The 20905-nt window shown below is 47.8% G+C and overlaps 1 protein-coding gene across 1 annotated transcript in view; it reads left to right on the top strand.

The window, feature by feature from the left end:
* Positions 1-20905, top strand: part of LOC106577282 (protein eyes shut homolog) — a 222385-nt gene that overhangs the window by 199954 nt on the left and 1526 nt on the right. Inside the window, exon 24 of the mRNA XM_045701765.1 lies at positions 20722-20818. Within this exon, the coding sequence (XP_045557721.1) occupies positions 20722-20818 (97 nt within the window). The remainder of the gene's footprint in view (positions 1-20721; positions 20819-20905) is intronic.

The raw sequence follows: 20905 nt of genomic DNA on the forward strand, positions 1-20905 counted from the left end.
TTTACAGTTGGGATGAGGTTTTGATGTTGGTGCGCTGTCCCTTTTTTTCTCCAGACATAGTGTTGTGTGTTCCTTCCAAACATCTCAACTTTAATTTCATCTGTCCACAGAATATTTTGCCAGTAGCGCTGTGGAACATCCAGATGCTCTTTTGAGAACTTCAGATGTGCAGCAATGGGGTTTTCTGGACAGCAGTGGCTCCTTCTATGGTGTCCTCCCATGAACACCATTCTTGTTTAGTTTTTTACCTATTGTAGACTCGTCAACAGAGATGTTAGCATATTCCAGAGATTTCTGTAAGTCTTTAACCTCATTGAGCATTCTGCGCTGTGCTCTTGCAGTCATCTTTGCAGGACGACCACTCCTAGGGAGAGTAGCAACAGTGGTGAACTTTCTCCATTTATAGACAATGTTTCTTACCGTGGACTGATGAACATCAAGGCTTTTAGAGATACTTTTGTAACCCTTTCCAGCTTTAAGCAAGTCAACAATTCTTAATCTTGGGTCTTCTGAGATCTCTTTTTTTCAAGGCATGTTTCACATCAGGCAGTGCTTCTTGTGAATAGAAGACTTCAATTTTGTGAGTGTTTTTTATTTTATTTTTATTTCACCTTTATTTAACCAGGTAGGCAAGTTGAGAACAAGTTGTCATTTACAATTGCGACCTGGCCAAGATAAAGCAAAGCAGTTCGACAACATACAACAACACAGAGTTACACATGGAGTAAAACAAACATACAGTCAATAATACAGTAGAAAGATAGGTCTATATACAATGTGAGCAAATGAGGTGAGATAAGGGAGGTAAAGGCAAAAAGGCCATGGTGGCAAAGTAAATACAATATAGCAAGTAAAACACTGGAATGGTAGATTTGTAGTAGAAGAAAGTGCAAAGTGGAAATAGAAACTGTGATCAGTCAATTTGAAGAAAAAAGTTCAACACGGGTTGAAACTGAGTGGAAAACATGGTTCTTGTTTCAAAGTCTAACACAACTAAATGGACAGCTCTTTCTAAGGTGATGATTCATTTAAAACACCCATACTGTTAGAGCTTATTCATACCATAGAAACTGAGTTAAAATAATGATTGTGCCATTATACAATACATAGCCTAATAGCCTACCGCATGTTACACATGGCAGAAAAACTTTAAAAAACTGATTTAAGATATCTTTGGTACATAATTGGTCTAGCCTGTACTGCAAAATTAAACACATTTTAGTAATTGCCATTAAATGTGGATTATATTATTATGCATACTAGATGGACTGGTTACCTTATGCTACGCACCAAAATGTCTATCTACGAGTCTGGGAGAGAACGTATAGGCCTTGGCGATGCTGTTGGTTCATTGATTGTGCAGGGTGGCTTACAGTTAGCCTACAATTATAGTGAATTTGGATTTGATTTTTAAATAGTCTAGTAATAGGGCATTTTTTATATGTTCATAATTAATAGGCTGACGCATTAACTTTAGCTACAGAATATCTCACCACCATGCATTTCCATCTCCTCCTCTGGCCTTCATTCCTTTCTCTGGTGCGAAGAGAGAGGGGCTGTCAACAGTTTAATGAAATATGTTTTGTTGTGAAAACATGTTACTATCGATGTTCCCGAACACATTTCACTTGGTTTGCCTAATTAATCACTGGGTAGCAGCAGGAACAGGGTTGGAGAGCCCATGGTGTACAGAGCACTGGGTAGCAGCAGGAACAGGGTTGGAGAGCCCATGGTGTACAGACCACTGGGTAGCAGCAGGAACAGGGTTGGAGAGCCCATGGTATACAGAGCACTGGGTAGCTGCAGGAACAGGGTTGGAGAGCCCATGGTGTACAGAGCACTGGGTAGCAGAAGGAACAGGGTTGGAGAGCCCATGGTGTACAGAGCACTGGGTAGAAGCAGGAACAGGGTTATGGAGCCCATGGTATACAGATCACTGGGTAGCTGCAGGAACAGGATTGAAGAGCCTATGGTGTACAGATCTCTGGGTAGCAGCAGGAACAGGGTTGGAGAGCCCATGGTGTACAGAGCACTGGGTAGCAGCAGGAACAGGGTTGGAGAGCCCATGGTGTACAGAGCACTGGGTAGCAGCAGGAACAGGGTTAGGGTCCCATGGTATACAGTGCACTGGGTAGATGCAGGAACAGGGTTGGAGAGCCCATGGTAAACAGAGCTCTGGGTAGCAGCAGGAACAGGGTTGGAGAGCCCATGGTGTACAGAGCACTGGGTAGAGGAAGGAACAGGGTTGGAGAGCCCATGGTGTACAGAGCACTGGGTAGCAGCAGGAACAGGGTTAGGAGCCCATGGTATACAGTGCACTGGGTAGCTGCAGGAACAGGGTTGGAGAGCCCATGGTATACAGAGCACTGGGTAGCAGCATGAACAGGGTTGGAGAGCCCATGGTATACAGAGCACTGGGTAGTTGCAGGAACAGGATTGGGGAGCCTATGGTGTACAGAGCTCTGGGTAGCAGCAGGAACAGGGTTGGAGAGCCCATGGTGTACAGAACACTGGGTAGCAGCAGGAACAGGGTTGGAGAGCCTATGGTGTACAGAGCCTGGGTAGCAGCAGGAACAGGGTTGGAGAGCCCATGGTGTACAGAGCACTGGGTAGCAGAAGGAACAGGGTTAGGAGCCCATGGTATACAGTGCACTGGGTAGCTGCAGGAACAGGATTGGAGAGCCCATGGTGTACAGAGCTCTGGGTAGCAGCAGGAACAGGGTTAGGAACCCATGGTGTACGGCGCACTGGGTAGCAGCAGGAACAGGGTTGGAGAGCCCATTGTATAGCGAGAGCCTGCATGCTCCTCAAACAGTGTTTGATGCGTGTGGTGAAATAAGTGTTGTTATAAAACCCAGACATTTCTGGGCTTATAAGTGTGAAAGCAGAGTTTTGATGGTTGCTACTAAAAGAGGAGGATCCCAGCTGCCACTATATGTATTTCTCAGCTGCTCATATTAAGCACATGCTCCGCTATAAAACCGGAGTAGCCTACCTAGCATCGTTGAAAAAACTAACTGTGGGAAAGCGGCCTCCATTCGCTATTCCAGTGCATACGGATGACATGTATTTTTCCCCCTGCCACTGTTCCTGCCCATTTGATAATGGACCATTGTAAATTGAAACAAATGTAGCATATTAGTAAAGACCAGATTATATTGAGAATAGTCTGATGGGTGAAAATATGATCACTTGAGAGAACAGCATGTGTAGCCTTAGGCAAGGAACAGAGCACAAGTTTTTTTGTAACTTTCTCAAATCATCAATAGCCTATAGTCACATCATGCGGCCATATTTGTTTTGATTTCTAAGACAATCTAAGGTTGTCTAAGGCACAGTGCACGCTGACACTGTCGCCAGGTGTACAGTGTTTCCTCCGACACATTGGTGCGGCTGGTTTCCGGATTAAGTGGGCATTGTGTCAAGAGGCAGTGCGACTTGGTTGGATTGTGTTTCAGAGGACGCACGGCTCTCGACCTTCGCCTCTCCCGAGTCTGTACGGGACTTGCAGCGATGAGACAAGACTGTAACTACCAATCGGATACCACGAAATTGGGGAGAAAAAGGGGTAAAAAAAAAGAAAGGTCAGCACCCAGCGGATTGTATGTGTGGAGGTCTGGAGATGCTACACGTGTTTATGTTAATTAACGGTCAGTTACCATGAATTCGGCAGTCTTTTTCATGACAATAACCGGCTGATAAAATATCATAACCGCAACAGCCCTAGTTAGTACGTACACACAACATGTAAGTCACATGGGGGAGTGTCACACCCTGGCCATAGAGAGGGTTTTGGTTCTCTATTTTTGGTTAGGCCAGGGTGTGACTAGGGTGGGCGTTCTATGTTCCTTTTTCAATGTTGGTGTATTACTTTGTTTCGGCCGTGTATGGCTCTCAATCAGGAACAGCTGTAGATCGTTGTTGCTGATTGAGAGTCATACATAGGCAGCCTGTTTTTCCTTTGGGGTTTGTGGGTGAATGTTTTCTGTTTAGTTTTGTAACCTGACAGAACTGTTGCTGGTCGTTTTTGGTTTATTTTGTAAGTGTTCATTCGGTCCATTAAAATCTTTCAAGATGAACACATCCTCCGCTGCACCTTGGTCTCATTTTGACGACGGCCGTTACAGATTCACCCACCATAAACGGACCAAGCAGCGTGAGAAGAAGGAGCAGAGGGTTCAGGATTTGTGGACGTGGGAGGAAATACTGGACGGAAAGGGACCATGGAGACCAGCTGGGGAATATCGCCGCCCGAAAGAGGAGCTGGAGGCAGCGAAAGCTGAGAGGCGGTGGTATGAGGCAAGGGAGCGCAACAGGCACGAGAGGCAGCCCCACCATAAAGCCAGCCCCCCGCAAGTGCCATGCGAGAGTGGGCATCGAGCCAGGGCGGATTGTGCCAGCTCAGCGCGTCTGGTCTCCAGTGCGCCGTTTCGGTCCAGGCTATCCGGCGCCGGCTCTGCGCACTGTGTCTCCGGGGAGCTGGGAGGGCTCAGTTCGTCCTATGCCTGCGCTCCGCCCGTGCCAGGCTAGAGTGGGCATTCAGCCTGGAGTAGGAGGTCAAGCCTACGCACCAGAACTCCAGTGTTCCCCCACAGCCCGGTCTATCCTGTGCCTCCTCCTCGGACCAGGCCTCCAGTGGGTCTCCCCAGCCTGGTCTATCCTGTGCCTCCTCCTCAGACCAGGCCTCCAGTGGGTCTCCAAATCCTGTGCCTCGTCCTCGGACCAGGCCTCCAGTGGGTCTCCCCAGCCTGGTGAATCCTGTGCCAGAGCCGCCCGCCAGTCCGGAGCCGCCAGAATCGCCCGCCAGTCCGGAGCCGCCAGAGCCGCCCGCCAGTCCGGAGCCGCCAGAGCCCCCCGCCTGTCCGGAGCCGCCAGAGCCCCCCGCCTGTCCGGAGCCGCCAGAGCCGCCCGCCAGCCGGGCACATAGTCTGTTCTGGATTTGGGTAACTGTGAAGAGACCTCTTGTGGCATGTCTTGTGGGGTATGCATGGGTGTCCAAGCTGTGTGCCAGTAGTTTAGACAGACAGCTCGGTGCATTCAACATGTCAATACCTCTCATAAATAAAAATAGCGATGAAGTCAATCTCTCTTCCACTTTCATCCAGGAGGGATTGACATGCATATTATTAATATTAGCTCTCTGTACATCCAAGGGCCAGGCTTGCTGCGCTGTTCTGAGCCAATTGCAATTTTCCTAAGTAATTTTTTGTAGCACCTGACCACACGACTGAACAGATGTCAAGGTGCGACATAACTAGGGCCTTTAGGACCTGCCTTGTTGATAGTGTTGTTAAGAAGGCAGAGCATCGCTTTATTATAGACAAACTTCTCCCCATTTTAGCTACGACTGCATCAATATGTTTTGACCATGACAGTTTACAATCTAGGGTTACTCCAATCAGTTTAGTCATCTCAACTTGCTCAATTTCCACATTATTTATTACAAGATTAGTTAAGGTTTAGGGTTTAGTGAGTGTTTTGTTCCAAATACAATGCTTTTAGTTTTAGAAATATTTAGGGCTAACTTATTCCTTGCCACCAACTCTGAAACTAACTGCGGCTCTTTGTTGAGTGTTGCAGTCATTTCAGTCGCTGTAGTAGCTGACGTGTATAGTGTTGAGTCATCCGCATACATAGACACATAGTCAGTGTCATGTCGTTAGTAAATATTGAAAAAAGCAAGGGGCCTAAACAGCTACTCTGGGGAATTCCTGATTCTAGCTGGATTATATTTCAGATGCTTCCATTAAAGAACACCCTCTATGTTTTGTTAGACAAGTAACCCTTTATCCACATTATAGCAGGGGGTGTAAAGACATAACACATCAGTTTTTCCAACAACAGATATGATTGATAATGTCAAAAGCTGCACTGCAAGACAGCCCCCACAATAATTTTATCATCAATTTCTCTCAGCCAATCATCAGTCATTTGTGTAAGTGCTGCGCTTGTTGAGTGTCCTTCCCTATAAGCATGCTGAAATTCTGTTGTCAATTTGTTTACTGTGAAATAGCATTGTATCTGGTCACACCATTTTTTCCAGAAGTTTACTAAGGGTTGGTAACAGGCTGATTGGTCAGCTATTTGAGCCAGTAAATGGGGCTTTAGTATTCTTGGGTAGCGGAATGACTTTAGCTTCCCTCCAGGCCTGAGGACACACGCTCTCTAGTAGGCTTACATTTAAGATGTGGCAATATCATCTGCTATTATCATCAGTAATTTTCCATCCAGATTGTCAGACCCCGGTGGCTTGTCATTGTTTATAGACAACAATAATTTGTTCACCTCTTCCACACTGATTTTACGGAATTCAAAAGTGCAATTTTTGTCTTTCATAATTTGGTCTGATATACTTGGATGTGTATTGTCAGCGTTTGTTGCTGGCATGTCATCACTAAGTTTGCTTATCTTGCCATTGAAAAAGTCATTAAAGTAGTTTGCAATATCAGTGGGCTTTGTGAGGAATGAGCCATTTGATTCAATGAATGAAGGAGCCGAGTTGGCTTTTTTCCCAAAAATGTAATTTAAGGCGCCCCAAAGCTTTTTTACAAGCTTTTTTACAATGATTCTTTATATAATTTATCTTTGTTTCATACTGTAGTTTCTTTTTATTTAGTTTAGTCACATGATTTCTTAATTTGCAGTATGTTTGCCAATCAGTTGGGCTGCTAGACTTAATTGCCATCTAGAGGCGAAAGAAACGCACACCTATTTAGGCGAGGTGCTGGCTAGTGGAGTAGAACACTTTAAATTAAAGGAGAGCCGCACACTCTAGGAGCTCAGATGCAAAAAATGTATAACCTAATGTCCAACGTTTCAACAGACAAGCTGTCTTCATCAGGTTCTAATGACAAACACTGTGCGTGACTAGTTTGTGTCTATCAAAGGCTGCACTGAAATCCAACAGTACCACAATCTTCTTATCAAGAAAGGAATTAGAGACTATTCTTGATTCTCCTAAATTCATGCACTGACATGATCGTAACAATCGACCACCCGTCTCTATCCCCGTCTCTGTGCATCAAGCACCCGCACCATGTCATTACCTCGCTCTACACTGTCAGAGAGCAAATTGTCTCCATCTTGTGTGATGAATGGAGTGTCTGGGAAAATAACTGGACCATAGAATAGCTGTGTAGCATCTTAAGGCTAGCTTTCAGATATGGGAATGTGCGTCCCAAATGACACCCTATTCCCTCCATAGTGGCCTATGGACCAGGGCCCATAGTAGTGCACAACATAGGGAATAAGGTGTAATTGGGATGCACCTGATATCAATATGAGACTTAGATCAAAGTGTCTTAAGGAAAGAATCCAAGTTTCAGTCAGTATCCCAACTCCTGTTGTAATAAATGTTTTGGGTCCAACAAATTAGCATTATATCAGTTCAAAAACGTCCATCTTCCCCGAGAACTATTTTGTATCTGTCCTTCTCTCTCTCGACTCAGACCCCGTAATCTTTACCCCTAAAAGCACTTTCTCCATTTTCTCAGCCCTATTTTTCACACTCCGGAACCGATTGAGTAGTATACTAAAGTAAATGTGATCTCAGAAGTAAAAGTCTGAAGCTTTCTGCCTTTAATCCTTTTTGCCAACTGACCATGTATCTCTCCATTGACTTGTCTTCCCATGCTGTCCATTCCATCAGACGTGTGCCTCCACAATGCACCTGGTTCAGCTGAAATCAAAGCTCTGTTGAAAGGCTTCGCCTTGACAATATCATCTGGCTTTTCAGACTGCTAAATTGTTCAGGCAAATGAAATGTAGACCTGACTGCACTCTCCTGAGTTGAGAGATAGGCTGCATCCTAAAGGGCACATGATCCCCTACATAGTGCACTACTTTTGACCAGAACTCTATGGGCCCTAGTCAAGAATAGTGAACTATATAGAGAATAGGGTGCCATTTTGGACACATAAGTAGTGTGTAGACTTTGCTGCACTCTGCTGAGATGAGTCTGAGAGCCTTATGAAGCATCAGCCAAAGCCTTTGACTCAGTTTCTTCAATGCATCCTTCTCCACCTCTTGTATTGAATGGGTTTTGTTTGAACGTCTGTATTCATAGAACCAGAGACCTATAATGGAAGTGTCTCTGTACTATTTATTGTATACACCAGTCCTGTGTGACTCACTGTCTTTTACTGAATGTACTACAACAGGGCTTTCCCAAGCTTTTTTGTCCCACGACCCCATTTTGATATCAGAAAATTCTCGCGACCCCAACCATGTGAAATGAATGATGTAATTAACAACCAATGTTTACTTTTTTAATTGGGACTATGGCAGTCAACTGAAAAACATTCCAACAGTATTTCTGATTGTCTTCTCAACTCACCATCACATACTTTTATATGTAGGGCTATGACAGTCAATTGCAAAGGAGTCTGAAATAATGTATCTTATCTCACCACCATTAATCAGGTGGGTGTGCTTGATGCATGTCACGTCGGACCTTGAGTCAGGGGGCGTGGTCGACAGTGCACGCCTCATCTCTGCTGTCACATCCAACCTGGATGGATATTTGGTTTTAATGCAGACGAGAGCACTGAATCCAGCTTTACACAGATATGAGCTGGCGAAGGGTACCATGAACTTTATGGTGCTTTCAACATAACTGGGAACTCTGAAAAATACGAAGTGAAATTATGATGTCGGTAATCTTCAGGTCGGAAATTCTGAGCTCTAAAAGAGTACCTAGATTCTGAGTTGGATGACCGTTCAAAATGATTTTTCCCAGTCGGAGCGCGTTTTTTCGGGTTCCCAGTTGTCTTGAAAGTCAGAGATTTCCGAGTTCCCAGTTATTTTCAACGCGGCACTAATGCTCAGAGGGAGACGACAGGGTGTTCCCTTTGAGTCAGGAACCAAAACTCCTCTGTAGTTACCCGGGAATGCATTCAGTCACATGACAGCGCGATAGCTGTTCGATTTCACTTACCAGCATGTCAACTGAGCCAGGATCACAGTCAAATGGATTGGGAAGTAGGTCCCAAAGTGCTCTTCCAAGCGTTGGAGGTGAGCAGTCATCACTCGTGTGGGACACTTACTGATGCTGTTTTCTGTTAGGAACAGCCGAGCGAAGGGGGCACGGTTCACTTTTGAAAGATTCTCTCTCCAATAAGAATTATTTTCTTTGAATCCACTGACTCGTTCACTCATCTGTAGAATGTTTTTGTATTTCCCCTGCATTTTGTATTTTCCCTGAAACTGAACGTTCAGTTCGTTCAGTTTCCCAATGTTACATAGGCAAGGAGACACATTTTCTTTTCATTACACAGAAAGTCAACCAAGTCTGTTTTTTCTTTACATCCATTGTGAATAACAAAAGTTCCTCTCTCAATGTGAAAAATCTTTCCAACAATCCCCCTCGATAACCACCGAGCCTCGGAGTGAAATAGAACATTGTCATGCTCTCCGCATAATTTTGCGAACAGGCGTGCGCGCAGTTGTGGTTTGATGTAGTTTACATTGGAAGTTATCTGCTGCAGTATATCTCAGAGTTCTGTGCTCAGCTTTTTTGTTGCTCTCGGTGTATCCATTCTAGCTCAGTGGGTGTATCATACCATGCCTCCATATGGCAGAGGGAGACACATTCATAGCTAGAGTGCAGAGGCCTGCCTGCCGTCCCGCCATCGATGGAGCCCCATTTGTGCAAAAGCACACCATTCAATCCCATGGAATCTGTTTTTCGTCAATATAGCTACGCAGCACACTGAACATCCCCTGTGCCGTTTCATGCTCGGTAATCGTGAGACGGAAAAATATGTCTGGATGCGTTATCTGTCTCTTGGTTGTGTTTCAGATTATTTTGTGCCCAATATAAATTAATGGTAAATAATGTATTGTGGCATTTTGGAGTCACTTTTTAGGAGTATGTTTCTAAACACTTCTACATTAATGTGGATGCTACCATGATTACAGGTAGTCCTGAATGAATAATGATGAGTGAGAAGTTATACATGCACAAGTATCATACCTCCCAAAATGCTAACCTCCCCTGTTATTGTAAGGGTGAGATGTTAGCATGTCTTGGGGGTATGCTAACCTCCCCTGTTATTGTAAGGGTGGGATGTTAGCATGTCTTGGGGGTATGCTAACCTCCCCTGTTATTGTAAGGGTGGGATGTTAGCATGTCTTGGGGGTGTGATATTTGTGCGTGGGGTTGTGGGCACGGTAGGTTTTGTACATAGAACAGCCATAATGCAGTAGTGTTATCATTTAGGTCTTGTACGTACTACAGCCATAATGCAGTAGTGTTATCATTTAGGTCTGTTGTACGTACTACAGCCATAATGCAGTAGTGTTATCATTTAGGTCTTGTACGTACTACAGCCATAATGCAGTAGTGTTATCATTTAGGTCTTGTACGTACTACAGCCATAATGCAGTAGTGTTATCATTTAAGTCTGTTGTACGTACTACAGCCAAAATTGCAGTAGTATTATCATTTAGGTCTTGTACGTACTACAGCCATAATGCAGTAGTGTTATCATTTAGGTCTGTTGTACGTACTACAGCCATAATGCAGTAGTGTTATCATTTAGGTCTTGTACGTACTACAGCCATAATGCAGTAGTGTTATCATTTAGGTCTTGTACGTACTACAGCCATAATGCAGTAGTGTTATCATTTAGGTCTGTTGTACGTACTACAGCCATAATGCAGTAGTGTTATCATTTAGGTCTTGTACGTACTACAGCCATAATGCAGTAGTGTTATCATTTAGGTCTTGTACGTACTACAGCCATAATGCAGTAGTGTTATCATTTAAGTCTGTTGTACGTACTACAGCCAAAATTGCAGTAGTATTATCATTTAGGTCTTGTACGTACTACAGCCATAATGCAGTAGTGTTATCATTTAGGTCTTGTACGTACTACAGCCATAATGCAGTAGTGTTATCATTTAGGTCTGTTGTACGTACTACAGCCATAATGCAGTAGTGTTATCATTTAGGTCTTGTACGTACTACAGCCATAATGCAGTAGTGTTATCATTTAGGTCTTGTACGTACTACAGCCATAATGCAGTAGTGTTATCATTTAGGTCTTGTACGTACTACAGCCAAAATTGCAGTAGTATTATCATTTAGGTCTTGTACGTACTACAGCCATAATGCAGTAGTGTTATCATTTAGGTCTTGTACGTACTACAGCCATAATGCAGTAGTGTTATCATTTAGGTCTTGTACGTACTACAGCCATAATGCAGTAGTGTTATCATTTAGGTCTTGTACGTACTACAGCCATAATGCAGTAGTGTTATCATTTAGGTCTGTTGTACGTACTACAGCCATAATGCAGTAGTGTTATCATTTAGGTCTTGTACGTACTACAGCCATAATGCAGTAGTGTTATCATTTAGGTCTTGTACGTACTACAGCCATAATGCAGTAGTGTTATCATTTAGGTCTGTTGTACGTACTACAGCCATAATGCAGTAGTGTTATCATTTAGGTCTGTTGTACGTACTACAGCCATAATGCAGTAGTGTTATCATTTAGGTCTTGTACGTACTACAGCCATAATGCAGTAGTGTTATCATTTAGGTCTTGTACGTACTACAGCCATAATGCAGTAGTGTTATCATTTAGGTCTTGTACGTACTACAGCCATAATGCAGTAGTGTTATCATTTAGGTCTGTTGTACGTACTACAGCCATAATGCAGTAGTGTTATCATTTAGGTCTTGTACGTACTACAGCCATAATGCAGTAGTGTTATCATTTAGGTCTGTTGTACGTACTACAGCCATAATGCAGTAGTGTTATCATTTAGGTCTTGTACGTACTACAGCCATAATGCAGTAGTGTTATGTCTCTTTTCCTGTGTTTCATCCCGGATGTCTCTTTTCCAGTAACTGTTATTCCTCCCCCTTTTTCCAGGGTTCCACTATATCCATGCTGGTGTGTGTGTGTGTGTGTGTGTGTGTGTGTGTGTGTGTGTGTGTGTGTGTGTGTGTGTGTGTGTGTGTGTGTGTGTGTGTGTGTGTGTGTGTGTGTGTGTGTGTGTGTGTGTGTGTGTGTGTGTGTGTGTGTGTGTGTAAGTGCGTGTGCGCGTGTAAGTGCGTGTGCGTGTAAGTGCGTGTGCGTGTAAGTGCGTGTGTGTGTAAGTGCGTGTCTGTAGGTGTGTGTGTGATGTTGGAGCATTACCAGTAGTTGGGCTGATTGATGATGTCCCTCCATACATGGTGATTAGTCTACCTGGTTAGATTGATGATGTCCCTCCATACATGGTGATAAGTCTACCTGGTTAGATTGATGATGACCCTCCATACATGGTGATTAGTCTACCTGGTTAGATTGATGATGTCCCTCCATACATGGTGATTAGTCTACCTGGTTAGATTGATGATGACCCTCCATACATGGTGATAAGTCTACCTGGTTAGATTGATGATGACCCTCCATACATGGTGATTAGTCTACCTGGTTAGATTGATGATGACCCTCCATACATGGTGATTAGTCTACCTGGTTAGATTGATGATGTCCCTCCATACATGGTGATTAGTCTACCTGGTTAGATTGATGATGTCCCTCCATACATGGTGATTAGTCTACCTGGTTAGATTGATGATGACCCTCCATACATGGTGATTAGTCTACCTGGTTAGATTGATGATGACCCTCCATACATGGTGATTAGTCTATCTGGTTAGATTGATGATGACCCTCCATACATGGTGTTTAGTCTACCTGGTTAGATTGATGATGACCCTCCATACATGGTGATTAGTCTACCTGGTTAGATTGATGATGACCCTCCATACATGGTGATTAGTCTACCTGGTTAGATTGATGATGACCCTCCATACATGGTGATTAGTCTACCTGGTTAGATTGATGATGACCCTCCATACATGGTGTTTAGTCTACCTGGTTAGATTGATGATGACCCTCCATACATGGTGATAAGTCTACCTGGTTAGATTGATGATGACCCTCCATACATGGTGATTAGTCTACCTGGTTAGATTGATGATGACCCTCCATACATGGTGATTAGTCTACCTGGTTAGATTGATGATGACCCTCCATACATGGTGATTAGTCTACCTGGTTAGATTGATGATGACCCTCCATACATGGTGATTAGTCTACCTGGTTAGATTGATGATGACCCTCTATACATGGTGATTAGTCTACCTGATTAGATTGCTCCTGACGGGGTACTCTGGATGTTTTGTGTCGGCCAGGGGTCCAGAGCCTGCTGGTTTTCTGTTCTACCTGATAATGAAATGCACCGGCCTGGTGTCCCAGGTCTAAATCAGTCCCTGATTAGAGGGGGGAAAGCAGTGGACTGTCCAATTTGAGGGGACTTGGCCTCAGGGTAGTGTTTTACACGTATACTGTAACAGATATATCTTATTTTTATAGTAAATAGGTTGTACATCGATGACATAGTACATTTCAGGGAGAGTCGAAGGTGGTGGGGAGAGTTAGGGAGAATCGGGGGTGGTGGGGAGAGTCAGGGGTGGTAGGGTAAAATAGGAGGTTACGCTAGTTATGAGCAGTGTGGTAATGTACCCTGTGTGTCATCGCTGTCAAGGCTCTATGCACCTTGGGATGTGACAGTAGCAAGGAGAACCATGGGAACTGGAGAGAACACACAATCTCTCCCGGGGAATTATGGGACGACAGAGCTTTCTCAGGCAGAGCTGTCACTCCAACCAAAGGCTAAGGCACCTCCCGTACAATATGGAATGTCAACACAATGTATGTATCTGGCTGCTACTGCCACCAAGCCAAGCACTGGCTGCTACTGGCTGCTACTGGCTGCTACTGGCTGCTACTGGCACCAAGCCAAGCACTGGCTGCTACTGGCTGCTACTGGCACCAAGCCAAGCACTGGCTGCTACTGGCTGCTACTGGCACCAAGCCAAGCACTGGCTGCTACTGGCTGCTACTGGCTGCTACTGGCTGCTACTGGCTGCTACTGGCATCAAGCCAAGCACTGGCTGCTACTGGCTGCTACTGGCACCAAGCCAAGCACTAGCTGCTACTGGCTGCTACTGGCGGCTACTGGCTGCTACTGGCTGCTCCTGGCTGCTACTGGCACCAAGCCAAGCACTGGCTGCTACTGGCTGCTACTGGCTGCTACTGGCGGCTACTGGCGGCTACTGGCGGCTACTGGCGGCTACTGGCTGCTACTGGCTGCTACTGGCATCAAGCCAAGCACTGGCTGCTACTGGCTGCTACTGGCACCAAGCCAAGCACTGGCTGCTACTGGCGGCTACTGGCTGCTACTGGCTGCTCCTGGCTGCTACTGGCACCAAGCCAAGCACTGGCTGCTACTGGCTGCTACTGGCACCAAGCCAAGCACTGGCTGCTACTGGCTGCAACTGGCTGCTACTGGCTGCTACTGGCGGCTACTGGCTGCTACTGGCTGCTACTGGCATCAAGCCAAGCACTGGCTGCTACTGGCTGCTACTGGCACCAAGCCAAGCACTGGCTGCTACTGGCTGCTACTGGCTGCTGCTACTGCCACCAAGCCAAGCACTGGATTTGTCCCAAATGGTACCCTATTTCCTATTTTGTGCACTACTTTTGACCAGAGCCCATATTAGTGCACTATATATAGGGAATAGGGTGCCATTTGGGACACATCTGTTACTGGTGGCTCTTTCCTCTGTCAGAGAGCCCAGGGAGACGGTAGAGGTGGGATTCCCAAGGCACAAAGTGTTCGTTCTCAGTGCTCAGACACTCATTCCATCATCCGCATCTGGAGCGAACACACATACACACTACACACACTCATTCTATCATCCGCATCTGGAGCGATGTGATCACTGCTCATGTCGTGTGGCGTAGTCTCGGTAGAGATGAGGGGTCATGGATATAATAAACCCGCAGGACTAATTGTAATAGTACTGAAGAGTCATGAGTGGATTTGATGGATGTTTCAATCAAAATATGACTGAAGTCTAGGTTTCTGAGGGCCTGAATTTGACTGGTTGTATTTCTCCCGGTAATAGTTTTTCTGTTCATCAGAGGTTTCACTTTGATACTACTGATCTACAAAGGAAGTATACATTAGATACTATAGTCCTCATTTGAAATGAGAATGTAGATGAATCGATTCATTTGATCTACACAACACTATAGACCGCTCCCCTCTAAGTTCATTATATAAACCAGAGAAAAAAACAATACAACATGCAACCAATCAGATCTACTGTAGAATTCCATTTGCACCTGGCTACAAGACTCCCATTTAGTTCCATAATGGAATTTATCGCAGGTGTGAATGTCTGGATTTTTTGGCCTGATCCGAACACCACCATTAATACTTTAATATCTAGCAAATGACTGGGCATACTGGGTCAACATGATCTGTACTGCTGGTCTACCAGCCAGGTAAACTACATTTTGTAGTCCTAGAGCCTCATTTATCCATAACGCCAACAAAGGGGTTTTAATTGGGTAGATAAATGCATAGAGAAAGAAGAACCACCATGCACTTTATTGTTACCTATTATTTATTAAATAATCCTGATTTATGTGGTCAACATAAAAGGATATAACCTCAAGCTAATTAGCCCCAATGGCTGTGGTCATTCATCTGAGGGACTTAATATATAGGCATTCAGGAACTCAGATTTACTACTTAAGGATTTGGTCTTTCATTTTTACATTTTAGTCATTTAGCAGACGCTCTTATCCAGAGCGACTTACAGTAGTGAATGCATACATTTCATACATTTTTTTCTCCGTACTGGTCCCCCGTGGGAATCGAACCCACAACCCTGGCGTTGCAAACACCATGCTTTACCAACTGAGCCACACGGGACCTACATTAGCTTTGTTTGAACTCATGGTACAATGTAGACTGTATTGTTGTTTTTCTTGTAGTTCAGATTAGGCCTAGAGAGAAGGGGTGGGGTGCTAACCAAAGTATGACGTTTGATCTCTGCTTCTCTGTACAAATTCCAACATATAGTGTCAATCAGAATTCTCATTCATTTTGATTTCAATTACAGTTAATTTATGTATGAAACCCTCACATTCACAAAGTAGGGATGTTGTTAGCATAACTCAATTTACATGGTTGCATCCTTTCAAAATGGCCATTGATGATCAAGATTGGTTAGATTATTTCCTATAGGACTGGTATTTTTCCTTAGGAGCAGAGGAAATAGTATGCTGTGTGGAGCAAAGCAGCAGCACCAACACATCAGCAGTTAAAGTACCAAATGAATACCTCTGACAGGCAGGCAGGAAGAGGAGAGAGAGAGAGAAAGAGCTTCTATCCGAGGCTGCCTTCCTGCTCGCCTTCAAAAGTGCCACAAAGCATCCATGCTGATCTTCTTATCCATCCTATCCCTCCCACACCCTCCTAATGAACACCATCCTATCCCTCCCACACCCTCCTAATGAACACCATCCTATCCCTCCCACACCCTCCTAATGAACACCATCCTATCCCTCCCTCACCCCCCTAATGAACACCATCCTCTCCCTCCCTCACCCCCCTAATGAACACCATCCTATCCCTCCCTCACCCCCTAATGAACACCATCTTATTCCTCCCTCACCCCCTAATGAACACCATCCTATCCCTCCCTCACCCCCTTAATGAACACCATCCTATCCCTCCCTCGCCCCTAATAAACACCATCTTATTCCTCCCTCACCCCCTAATGAACACCATCCTATCCCTCCCTCACCCCCTTAATGAACACCATCAAATCCCTCCCTCACCCCCCTAATGAACACCATCATATCCCTCCCTCACCCCTCACCCCCTAATGAACACCATCCTATCCCTCCCTCGCCCCTAATAAACACCATCTTATTCCTCCCTCACCCCTTAATGAACACCATCCTATCCCTCCTTCACCCCCTTAATGAACACCATCAAATCCCTCCCTCACCCCCTAATGAACACCATCATATCCCTCCCTCACCCCTCACCCCCTAATGAACACCATCCTATCCCTCCCTCATCTTCCTAATGAACACCATCCTATCCCTCCCTCATCCCCCTAATGAACACCATCCTATCCCTCCCTCACCCCCTAATGAACACCATCCTATCCCTCCCTCATCCTCCCAATGAACACCATCCTATCCCTCCCTCATCCTCCTAATGAACACCATCTTATCTCTCCCTCACCCCCCTAATGAACACCATCCTATCACTCCCTCACCCCCTTAATGAACACCATCAAATCCCTCTCTCACCCCCCTAATGAACACCATCAAATCCCTCCCTCACCCCTCACCCCCTAATGAACACCATCCTATCCCTCCCTCATCCTCCTAATGAACACCATCCTATCCCTCCCTCATTCTCCTAATGAACACCATCCTATCCGTCCCTCATCCTCCTAATGAACACCATCCTATCCCTCCCTCACCCCCCTAATGAACACCATCCTATCACTCCCTCACCCCCCTAATGAACACCATCCTATCACTCCCTCATATTCCTAATGAACACCATCCTATCCCTCCCTCACCCTCTAATGAACACCATCATATCTGTCCCTCACCACCCTAATGAACACCATCCTATCCCTCCCTCACCCCCCTAATGAACACCATCCTATCCCTCCCTCACCCCCCTAATGAACACCATCCTATCCCTCCCTCATTCCCTTAATGAACACCATCCTATCCCTCCCTCATCCCCTTAATGAACAAGGGCCAAAGGAGCTCTAGAGCTTAGCCTCTCTTCTCCTCCTTCTCTTCCACCCTGACTCTCCCCAACTCTCCCCACCACCCCAACTCTCCCTAGCTCTCCCCACCACCCCCAACTTTCCCTAACTCACCCCACCACCCCTGGCTCTCCTTAACTCTCCCCACCACCCCAACTCTCCCTAGCTCTCCCCACCACCCCCAACTCTCCCTAACTCTCCCCACCACCCCTGACTCTCCCTAACTCTCCCCACCACCCCCGACACTCCCTAACTCTCCCAACCACCCCTGACTCTTCCCACCCCCTAACTCTCCCCACCACCCCCGGCCCTCCCTAACTCTCCCCACCACCCCGACTCTCCCTAACTCTCCCCACCACCCCCGACTCTCCCCACCACCCCCGACCCTCCCTAACTCTCCCCACCACCCCGACTCTCCCTAACTCTCCTCACCACCCCCGACTCTCCCCACCACCCCTGTCTCTCCCTAACTCTCCCCACCACCCCGACTCTCCCTAACTCTCCTCACCACCCCGACTCTCCCTGACTCTCCCCACCACCCCGACTCTCCCTAACTCTCCTCACCACCCCGACTCTCCCTGACTCTCCTCACCACCCCTGACTCTCCCTAACTCTCCCCACCATCCCCGACTCTCCCTGACTCTCCCCACCACCCCTGTCTCTCCCTAACTCTCCCACCACCCCCGTCTCTCCCTAACTCTCCCACCACCCCCGACTCTTCCTAACTCTCCCCACCACCCCCGACTCTCCCTAACTCTCCCACCACCCCCGACTCTCCCTAACTCTCCCCACCACCCCGTCTCTCCCTAACTCTCCCACCACCCCGACTCTCCCCACCACCCCTGTCTCTCCCTAACTCTCCCCACCACCCCCGACTCTCCCCACCACCTCTGTCTCTCCCTAACTCTCCCCACCACCCTCGACCCTCCCTAACTCTCCCCACCACCCCCGACCCTCACTAACTCTCCTCACCACCCCCGACTCTCCCTGACTCTCCCCACCACCCGTCTCTCCCTAACTCTCCCCACCACCCCGACTCTCCCTAACTCTCTTCACCACCCCCGACTCTCCCCACCACCCCCGACTCTCCCTAACTCTCCCACCACCCCCGACTCTCCCTAACTCTCCCCACCACCCCCGTCTCTCCCTAACTCTCCCCACCACCCCCGTCTCTCCCTAACTCTCCCACCACCCCGACTCTCCCCACCACCCCTGTCTCTCCCTAACTCTCCCCACCACCCCCGACTCTCCCCACCACCTCTGTCTCTCCCTAACTCTCCCCACCACCCTCGACCCTCCCTAACTCTCCCCACCACCCCCGACCCTCACTAACTCTCCTCACCACCCCCGACTCTCCCTGACTCTCCCCACCACCCGTCTCTCCCTAACTCTCCCCACCACCCCGACTCTCCCTAACTCTCCTCACCACCCCGACTCTCCCCACCACCCCTGTCTCTCCCTAACTCTCCCCACCACCCCCGACTCTCCCTGACTCTCCCACCACCCCTGTCTCTCCCTAACTCTCCCACCACCCCTGACCCTCCCTAACTCTCCTCCCCACCCCCGACTCTCCCTGACTCTCCCCACCACCCCTGACTCTCCCTAACTCTCCCCACCACCCCTGACTCTCCCTAACTCTCCCCACCACCCCCGACTCTCCCCACCACCTCTGTCTCTCCCTAACTCTCCCCACCACCCTCGACCCTCCCTAACTCTCCCCACCACCCCCGACCCTCACTAACTCTCCTCACCACCCCCGACTCTCCCTAACTCTCCCCACCACCCGTCTCTCCCTAACTCTCCCCACCACCCCCGACTCTCCCCACCACCCCTGTCTCTCCCTAACTCTCCCCACCATCCCCTGACTCTCCCCACCACCCTCAACCCTCCCTAACTCTCCCCACCACCCCCGGCCCTCCCTAACTCTCCCCACCACACCGACTCTCCCCACCACCCCCGACTCTCCCCACCACCCCCGACCCTCACTAACTCTCCTCACCACCCCCGACTCTCCCTGACTCTCCCCACCACCCGTCTCTCCCTAACTCTCCCCACCACCCCGACTCTCCCTAACTCTCCTCACCACCCCCGACTCTCCCCACCACCCCTGTCTCTCCCTAACTCTCCCCACCACCCCCGACTCTCCCTGACTCTCCCACCACCCCTGTCTCTCCCTAACTCTCCCACCACCCCTGACCCTCCCTAACTCTCCTCACCACCCCCCGACTCTCCCTGACTCTCCCCACCACCCCCTGACTCTCCCTAACTCTCCCCACCACCCCCGACTCTCCCCACCACCTCTGTCTCTCCCTAACTCTCCCCACCACCCTCGACCCTCCCTAACTCTCCCCACCACCCCCGACCCTCACTAACTCTCCCCACCACCCCGACTCTCCCTAACTCTCCTCACCACCCCGACTCTCCCCACCACCCCTGTCTCTCCCTAACTCTCCCCACCACCCCCGACTCTCCCTGACTCTCCCACCACCCCTGTCTCTCCCTAACTCTCCCACCACCCCTGACCCTCCCTAACTCTCCTCACCACCCCCGACTCTCCCTGACTCTCCCCACCACCCCTGACTCTCCCTAACTCTCCCCACCACCCCTGACTCTCCCTAACTCTCCCAACCACCCCCGACTCTCCCCACCACCCCTGTCTCTCCCTAACTCTCCCCACCATCCCCTGACTCTCCCCACCACCCTCAACCCTCCCTAACTCTCCCCACCACCCCCGACTCTCCCTAACTCTCTGCACCACCCCAGACTCTCCGTAATTCTCCCCACCACCCCTCTCCAACCCTCAGACCTCCAATCTGTCTGTGCCGCTGCAGTATTATTAGACGTGCCTAGTCCTCTGAGAGAGGAAACCGAGAGGACTGAGGGGCTGGCAGATGAGAGATGCTACAGGGGCTACTAGTTCCATTAAAATGGACATTCTACTTCCACTCCTTCCATTCACCAGGGCCTTTGTTATCATGGAGCTTGACGTTCGCTGCCTCGCAAGCTGGCCTCTCAGGATGTAGTGAGGCTTACTGATCCATGACCAGCTCATCTATCTTTCAGGATTCCAGGGAACGCGCTGTGAAATTGACACCGACGAGTGTATCTCAGGCCCATGCCAGAACCAGGGCCACTGTCTTGACCGGGTCAACAGCTACAGGTAAAAGGGGAACCGCGAGGGGCACCTTATATACAGTCTGCATACCAAATGGCCCTCTGTTCCCGAACCCTATAGGATCCGACCAAA

Source organism: Salmo salar, chromosome ssa18, assembly GCF_905237065.1.
Source record: "Salmo salar chromosome ssa18, Ssal_v3.1, whole genome shotgun sequence".
Lineage (NCBI taxonomy): Eukaryota > Metazoa > Chordata > Actinopteri > Salmoniformes > Salmonidae > Salmo > Salmo salar.